The sequence below is a fragment of the Delphinus delphis genome, chromosome 15, assembly GCF_949987515.2.
Source record: "Delphinus delphis chromosome 15, mDelDel1.2, whole genome shotgun sequence".
Taxonomy (NCBI): Eukaryota; Metazoa; Chordata; class Mammalia; order Artiodactyla; family Delphinidae; genus Delphinus; species Delphinus delphis.
The window spans coordinates 84,080,484-84,089,136 of record NC_082697.1 but is presented as its reverse complement, the minus strand read 5'-3'; the positions used below and the strand labels follow the sequence as shown (position 1 = coordinate 84,089,136).

Here is an 8,653-nt window from a genome sequence, read left to right as displayed (position 1 = left end):
GAGAGAGGGGAGTTTCCAGGCTGACAGCTCCTCCAGGGCAGGCTCTGTGTCCAAGACATCAGCACAGAGTAGGTACTCTCAGCTCCCAGAGCCCAGGGCTGACCACCATCCCTGAATTAGACCAAAAGAGCTGGAACTGACCCAGGAGGGACTTCCCTTCCAGGTTCGCAGGCCTCTAAGACTGCACAGGGTCAGGGCGAAGGATCCTCGGTGCTCTTCCTCTGGGCCAGGTGATAGAGGGCAACGCCCTGGGGAACAGAACACCTTGCAGGTATCACATTCTGCACCTGCCATGCTGTTTCATGTGCTGACCTAGGAAAATCTGCCCAGGTTAGCCCGGGGACCGTGGGCTCCCCTTTGGTTTTTGAAGCCACCAGGAGGTCGAACAGCCCTCTTCCCCCCACACACCCCCAAGGTGCTGCGCAAAAGGTGCCTGAGGGTCTGCACTGTCCCTAAGATGGGAGGCAGTGGGTCGCCCCATCCTCACGGGCCACAGCTCCCACCGTCCCCAGCGGAGCCCTGGGGAAGCCCCAGATTCATGGAGGGGAGAGGGTCCCCCAAGGCCTCAAATCTGGATCGACTTGGGGGCCAGTTTCCTTATCTCACTCCCTCTGGCAGTGTGGGAGAGGCCTCACCCACTTTCCCTCCATGTCAACCACAGCTTCTAGCAAGAGTGGAGGCCAGCCAGGCTTGGAGAAGAGTCCCAAACTGACCGCAACCCCCAGGCTGCTTCCCCCTGGGCCAGATCTGCACTTGAAACTGGGCACCAATAAAGGATGACGTCTACCCTCCAACTAAGGTCATCTCTGCCGACCCCGCATCCCCTTGCCCACAGGCCCCAGATGGGTGGCGCTGTCCCTTCCACGGGGGTCACTCCAGGTGAGTGGGCAGGTGTTAAACTTGAGGCCCCGCCCATAACCTCAGAGCCCCTGGTTCTCCGCAGGTACTGAAGAGAAGGCGAGGACAAAGCCTGTGGCCTGGGAGACCCCACTATCCCAAGAGAACAGTGAGGAAGCAGCACCCACAGAGACGAAGGTCCCCACCCAGTTCTACGAGGTGGGTACAGGGACCACACCTCCCTAGCTCCCCACTCTCCCAGCATCTGGACCTCAGAACCCAGCGAGAAACCGAGGGGAACAAGGGCCAGGCAGGAAATTCACTTAAACAGGATTAGAGGCCAGAATTCCTAACTCCTCCCACATAACCCAATCCCAGACCCTTCAGGGTGAGAGGCACCTCAAAGCACCCCCAGCACCCCAGCCTTCTCCCCAACATCCAACAACGCCAGCCACAAGCCACGTGTATAAGGTGTGCACTTTATTGAACTGGTCTCAAGTCAGTGTACAGGTAAGCCCTGGCTACCTCCGCACCTCAACCCACTCCCAGGGGGACCAAAAGCCTTCATACATCTCAAGATGGGGGACAAAAAGGGGGGCCACGATGGCTGACCATTCAAAATAAAACAAACAAAAAGAACAAGTATTAAGGCAAAGATTAAAAAAAAAATTTGGAGTACATAATTTACACGAAAGCAATGCTATCACCCTCCCCTATGTGGACTCGGGCGAGGACTGGCCCTTCTCCTAAGGGAGAAGTGGGGCGGCTTTTGGGAAGGCAAGGGACCTCCTGTAACAATGCATCTCACAATATTTGGAATGACTATTTTAAAAAAAAAAACAAACAATGTACAATCAAAGTCCTCGGCCACATTGTAGAACTCTGGGGATGCTCCATCCAACCGACTGCTGTCACCTTCACCGTTCCAGTTTTTAAATCCTGAGTCAAGCGCAAAAAAAACAAAACAAAAAAAAAATAAAAAAAGACCAAAAAAAAAAAACAAAAAACCAAATAAAGCCATGCCAATCTCATCTCGTTTTCTGCACAAGTTAGGTTTTGTCGAGAAAAGGGTGTGACGCAACTAAGAGTCCGCCTAGAAGCACTTGCGGTGGACGATGGAGGGGCCAGACTCGTCGTACTCCTGCTTGCTGATCCACATCTGCTGGAAGGTGGACAGCGAGGCCAGGATGGAGCCACCAATCCACACGGAGTACTTGCGTTCAGGGGGAGCGATGATCTGGGGAGAGAAAGGCAGTGAGGGCTCTGGCGGTCCCAGCCCTGGTACACCAGGGGCCTACAGCAAGGCAGCTGCCTTGACGACCACCACGCTCACCTGCACCAAAGCCACATCTCACCCCCCAAGTGCCCAGGCCAGCTCAGGCCAGGCACTCACCTTGATCTTCATCGTGCTGGGAGCCAGGGCGGTGATCTCCTTCTGCATCCTGTCAGCGATGCCTGGGTACATGGTGGTCCCGCCAGACAGCACCGTGTTGGCATAGAGGTCCTTGCGGATGTCGACGTCACACTTCATGATGGAATTGAAGGTAGTTTCGTGGATGCCACAAGATTCCATGCCTGAGGAGAAAGAGAAGCCAGACTTAACTTCCAGTGTGGCCAGAGTGACCCTCGTGTGGGGCGGGCATGAGACCTCCTGACTCACCCAGGAAGGAAGGCTGGAAGAGAGCCTCAGGGCAGCGGAACCGCTCGTTGCCAATGGTGATGACCTGACCATCGGGCAGCTCGTAGCTCTTCTCCAGGGAGGAGCTGGAGGCCGCGGTGGCCATCTCCTGCTCGAAGTCCAGGGCGACGTAGCAGAGCTTCTCCTTGATGTCACGTACGATTTCCCGCTCGGCCGTGGTGGTGAAGCTGTAGCCACGCTCCGTGAGGATCTTCATGAGGTAGTCCGTCAGGTCCCGGCCAGCCAGGTCCAGACGCAGGATGGCATGGGGGAGGGCGTACCCCTCGTAGATAGGCACCGTGTGGGTGACCCCATCACCGGAGTCCATCACGATGCCAGTGGTGCGTCCAGAGGCGTACAAGGACAGCACAGCCTGGATGGCCACGTACATGGCTGGGGTGTTGAAGGTCTCGAACATGATCTGCACGGAGAGATGGACCATGTCACACTTGGGAAGCCACCGGGAGCAGTGAGGCCAGACTGGGGACATGCAAAGAGTGCAAGGAACATGACTAAGTGTGCTGGGGCTCCCAGGACGGGGATTCACTTCAGACCTATTGTGCACCTACTGAATACACACTCCAAGGCCACTTTACAGCGGCCTCGTCAGCTTTGTCACACGAGCCAGTGTTAGTACCTACACCCACAGCACTTTATGCTTTCAACACCTAGTCAGAAAAGCAAACACGAGAAAAAGATTCCATCTGGGAAATAGCAAATAGAACCTGCAGAGTTCCAAAGGAGACTCAGGTCAGAGAAGAAAGTCCTAGGAAAATGGCAGAAGAAAGAACAAGTGAGAAAGGGCGTGACAAAGAAGGGCAAGAAACGGGGTGCGGGGGTGGCGCCCAGGCGAGGCCGGCGGGCCACTGACCTGGGTCATCTTCTCACGGTTGGCCTTGGGGTTCAGGGGGGCCTCGGTCAGCAGAACGGGGTGCTCCTCGGGGGCCACACGCAGCTCGTTGTAGAAGGTGTGGTGCCAGATCTTCTCCATGTCGTCCCAGTTGGTGACGATGCCGTGCTCGATGGGGTACTTGAGGGTCAGGATGCCTCTCTTGCTCTGCGCCTCGTCGCCCACATAGGAGTCCTTCTGCCCCATGCCCACCATCACGCCCTGCGGAGGGAGGAGCAAGGCGCCTTCAGCTCAGGCACTGCCCCACCGACCCTCACCCAGAAAACCGAAGGTCTCCCCCTCCCTCCCTCCGCCTGCTCCCGAGAGGGGAGCCCCACCCACCAAGTCAGACCCGAGGCGGGCGCCTTACCTGGTGCCGGGGGCGCCCCACGATGGAGGGGAAGACGGCCCGGGGAGCATCGTCACCCGCGAAGCCGGCCTTGCACATGCCGGAGCCGTTGTCGACCACGAGCGCAGCAATATCGTCATCCATGGCAAACTGCGGAGAGAACAGGACCATGAGCCGTGCGGCCGCCCCCGCCCTACCCACTTCCGGCGCACCGCGCCTTCGAGCCGCCAGGGGGCGCCGGCGCGCGCCCAGATTGGGGACAAAGAAAGCCGGCCGGCCGCGTTATTACCATAAAAGGCAAACGCGGATTGGAGGCGGCCCCGCGGCTCGCGGCAGGAAGCCAGGCCTCCGCCCCCCTACACCGGGCGCCGGCCCCGCCCCGCCCAAAAAGCACCACCAGGCGAACGCTCAGCAGCCACACCCGCGGGAGCCGGCGGCGCGAGAAGGAAGTGCGCGCAGGCGCTCTCGCGCCGCGGCGACCCCACCCCTTCCGGCCGGCCGCCCCGCCCTCGCTTCCCGAGCCTAACGCGCACACGCACGCGCACTGGTGTCCCCAGCCCCCACCCGGCCCTGCTGCCCCGCCGCGCCCACCCACCCTCCCGCCTCGCCGCCCCGCTGCCCCGCTGCCCCGCTGCCCCGCCGTCCCGCCGTCCCGCCGGCGGAGCGAGCCGCTCGCTCGGACAAAGACCCGCGGTCCCAACGGTAACATTCTGGGAGCGCGCCCCGAGCGCAGCTCCGGCCCCGAGCGAGGAGCGCATGAGTCCACTCCCCGCAGCCAGGAGGCTGTCCACGGGGCCGGGATCGCGCGCTGCCTCCCCGGAGGAGGCGCGGGCCCAGCGCATTAGCGGCCCGGCCGGCGCGGGGCCCTACCTGGTAGCGGTGTAGACCGGCGGCGAAGGCGGAGCGGCGAGGGCGAGGGGCCTGTGCTGACGGAGTGGACGCGGTCTCGACTGTGGCTGCGCGTCGCGCCGCCGGGTTTTATAGGGCGCCGCCGCGGCCGCTCGAGCCATAAAAGGCAACTTTCGAAACGGCCAGCGCTGATTGGCCCCGCGCCGCTCACTCACCGGCCTCGCCGCACAGTGCAGCATTTTTTTACCCCCTCTCCCCTCCTTTTGCAAAAAAAAAAAAAGAGAGAGAGAGAGAGAGATGGACTGGTAGAGAGCGAGAGCGAGATTGAGGAAGAGGAGGAGGGAGAGAGTTTTGGCTTTGGGTGCTGGGCCCGCGGGTCGTGGGGTGCGAGCCCCGGGCCGCCGCCCAGCTGAGCAGTGCCCGGTCCGGCCCCGCGTGGCCAGGCCTGCACCCGGCCTGCCTGTCACTCCGGGTCCCCCCACCCCGGGACCCTCCGGGTGTGGATGCCCCAGAGCAGTGAGCGACCTGGTGGGCAAGGGTCAGCACAGATGCGAGGGTGCCTGGTTGCTGTGGGCGCATACTTAAGGAACAGTTGGGGGGGAGGGGTGGGCAGCGAGTCACCCCCCTTGTCCACATTAGCTCCACTGCCCAGAAAGCCTGGGTTACATGGGGGCCTCTGGGGGTGCTGAGCGTGCTGAGTGGGGGTCTCCGTGTGCCATGGGGGCACATTACTACTCAAGAGACCTGGGGCTGAGGACTATGGTGTTTCATGGGGGAGTAAGGGGGGCTGGTGGCCATTTAACAGGGGCTTCAAGACCACAGTCCTCAGGGACAGGGCAGCCCCCCCCACACACACACACACACCACCAGGGGCCAGCGGCTAGAAGTTCCCTGTGAGAAGGGCTCCAAACCTCCGCTGCTGCAGACCTGGGGAGTGGTGGGCTCTGTAGAGCAGAGAAACTGTTCCCATGGAGCTGGGCTGCCTCGGAGCTGCCTGGTCACACCCAGCCAAGGCCAAGCCTGGGCTGTTAGCCGGCGACCCGGGCAGCTGCCAACCACTGCTGGGCGCAGGCAGGCAGGGCCATTTGTCACAGCTCTGGGGCCCGGGGCCCACCGTCCATCGTCTGTCTGTCATGTGCAGCCACAGCTGAACTGCCCTCCTGGACCATCTGGAGGCCACCAAGGACTGGGGAAGGACACACAATGTGCCAGAGAGGAGTGAGGGTGAGGGGTGGAGCGGCAGTGACAGTAGCTGAAGGCCAGCTGCCCTCAGAGGAGACCCTCCCACTGCACCTGCTCCTGCCCTGGGTCTCTCCACCAAACCCTGGGGCAGACCTGGGTGCCCCACAGTGTTCTGGGTGGTTCCCTGCTCTGAGAAGTGTCAGGCCGGCAGGGAGAGCCTGCCACCCAGAGGGTGGCCGACAGTAGTCACTGTGTGGTGAAAGGAAACCCAGAGGCCATGGAACCCCCAGAGGGGAATCTGGCCCAACCTGGAGGAGCACGCATCCTCTCAGAGGTGGTGACAAGCTGAATTTTCACACAAGGGAAAACGGGAAGGGTGGTCCAGGTAGAGGCCCTGGCCTGTTGCCGTGGTCTGTGTCCAGGCACCCCAGGTCTGCCCAGGGCTTTGCTACACACAGTAGGTGCTCACTGAGCGTGTGTTGAAACCAGCAAAAGCTTCGTCCATATATGGAGGTGGAATCTGGCCAGGGCAGAGGCAGCTTGGGCCAGCCCACTGCAGGAGGCTAGTGCTGGCAGGGCTCTTTGAAGGTTGCAGAGGCCACAAACAGGTAGAAAGGGTGACCGTCTCCTAGCGCACAGCAGAGCCCACGGGCTCAGAGCCACCTGCCAGCGGAATTCCCAGGGATCTGCTCTCGGTGGCTCCCCCAGCCCCGCCCCGGGCCTGGGCAAATGTTCCCAGCCCGTCCACTCCCTGCTTCCCAGGGGCCGGACTGCCCTGTCCCTGGCCTTGTGTGTCTCATTCACGGGCGTCCGGCCAGCCACCCTGGGACCTGCCAACCCTGTGATTCAGGAGCTGTGGTGGGGGGTTGGGGGGGGGTGGGTGACCCTCTTTGCTGCTGGCCGATGAGGGCTGCTCTGGGCTGTTCACTGAGCCTGGTGGGTGCCAGACAGACTGGGACCAGGGCTGCAGGCCAAGGCGTGGGAGACTTTGGTGGCTCCAGGCAGCTACATGGGGTGGAGAGCAAGGCTGGTCCCCAAGCAGGACCTGTGCTGCCACCTCGCCGCTTCTCAACCAGGGGCCGGCCAAGGGGCAGAAGCACCGAGCTCAGGCTGCACTACTCCCGGCCCTCTGTCTGCGGCAGCTGGGAGTCTCCTATGCATCCTTCAAGGCCCATCCCAGAAGGCCCCTACCTGAGGGAGTCCTTTGGCATCTGCAGCATATCCCCCCTCCCCCCAAGACCACTGCACAGGGCCGGCATTTATAACTGGGCCTCCCCGACCAGACTGTGAGCCCTTTCGGGTCTCTGATCCGTCCATCTCCACCCACCATACCCTCCCCAGGGCTCTGATCTGTTGAATGAATAAGTGACCGCTTGGGTGTCCTAGGCCCTGAGAAAGGACCCTGGGAAGATGGAGGGGTGGGGGGTGGGGGCCGCAGGCCTAGCGGGAGAGAAGGAGCTGAAGAGAGACAGCAGCCAGAGGAGGAAAAGAGGAAGTGGAGGGGCCAGAGGAAGAGGGAGGAGACCTCCGGAGAGGAAGTGAACAGGTTCTTTGCCCTTGCAGGGAGTTTTCAGAGCTGTCACCGGGGCAGGCACACAGCCCCCGGGGCCCTTAGCCGGCTCAGCCAATGGGGACTTCACTTGCCTTTCTGGTGCTTTTTTTTTTTCCTCTTGCGGTTCCCCTCCCTGAGAGGCCTCCAGGCCAGGCGACCTTTACAGCCCATAGCAAAGGACCACTCCCCACCTTCCTCCAGAACTGGCCACCCGGCCGCCTTGCTCTGGGTGTTCGGACCCCACTGCTGCCCTGACCCGCGGGGAAACCAAGCTCCATTTTTCAGAGGAAGAAACTGAGGCAGGACAGAGAAGGGGAGACCTTAGGAAGACCTTAGACTGTTGGCTCCAGGAGGGCAGAGCCCCTGCGCACTGTGGGTCCTCACTGAGGAGCAACTGATGGGCAGCATTCTAGCAAATACGCCTCTTGCTACAGATGAGGAAACTGAGGCCAGACTGGAAAAGGGCTTGGAGTCCGGTGTGAGGGATTCCAGGTGTAGGGCCTGGAGGCCTCTCACTGCCTCTGCAGTGTCCCCTGCAGTGTCCTCAGGGACTGGGACCAAAGGCTGTTCCAAAGTCTAAATTCTTGGGTCCCACCTCTGTCCTCAGTGCTTATCTCCTGAGGCCCAGAGAAGACAGCCACTAGCCCTTGGTTACACAACAGGGGGTCCTGAGCCCCAGGCCTGCACGCTGTCACCACCTCTTTCCCCTGCCCTCGTCCCCTGCTCCCAGGATGGTCTCAAGAGGCAATTCTGGACTTCTGGATTCCTAAGGTCCTGGGAGGGACTGGGCTTGGGGTGCCTCTGCCTCCAGGGCCAGCTCTGGGCTGCCACCTCCAGGAAGTCGGCTATGACTTCCTCCCTCCTCTACCATAACAGCAGTAAGCTTTCCTGCCCAGAGTGGGGAACTGACCCAGTCAGGATTACACAGCAAGAGCACAGGCAGCCGCTCAACATCCTGGATCACACTGCTCCTGCATTCCACACACCAGCACCGACCAGCCAGACGTGCTTCCAGAGAAGAAGAGCACCAGAGAACACACTGAATAAAGCAGGTGTGATCCCTGAGACAGACCTCAAACAAGAGAGCCAAAGAGAACAAGTGCTGATGCCCAAGAAGGAAAGCAGTGGATTTTCTCAGGAAGGAGGGAGTCAGGGAAGGCCCTCTGAGGAGGTGCCCAGCCAGCTGAAGGGGGCCCCGGAGGCGGGAAGGATGGGCTGGGCCCTGTGTGCTCTCCTGGGCGTCAGCCAGGGCCTTGGTCCCCATCCTGGCCTGGCCTCTAGCCAGAGTCTCTCCCAGGGCTGTCAGTGGGCAGCCTC

The 8,653-nt window shown here is 61.1% G+C and overlaps 1 protein-coding gene across 1 annotated transcript; it reads right to left on the bottom strand.

The window, feature by feature from the left end:
* Positions 1-1,296: 1,296 nt before the first annotated feature.
* On the bottom strand, positions 1,297-4,713 carry ACTB (actin beta). Its single transcript, XM_060032501.1, has 6 exons — positions 4,624-4,713; positions 3,775-3,903; positions 3,387-3,626; positions 2,498-2,936; positions 2,231-2,412; positions 1,297-2,074 (listed from the first exon to the last, which is right to left on the bottom strand). Exons 2-6 carry the CDS (start codon positions 3,895-3,897, stop codon positions 1,931-1,933), a joined length of 1,128 nt encoding a protein of 375 aa, XP_059888484.1. The 5' UTR covers positions 3,898-3,903; positions 4,624-4,713; the 3' UTR covers positions 1,297-1,930.
* Positions 4,714-8,653: the final 3,940 nt, after the last annotated feature.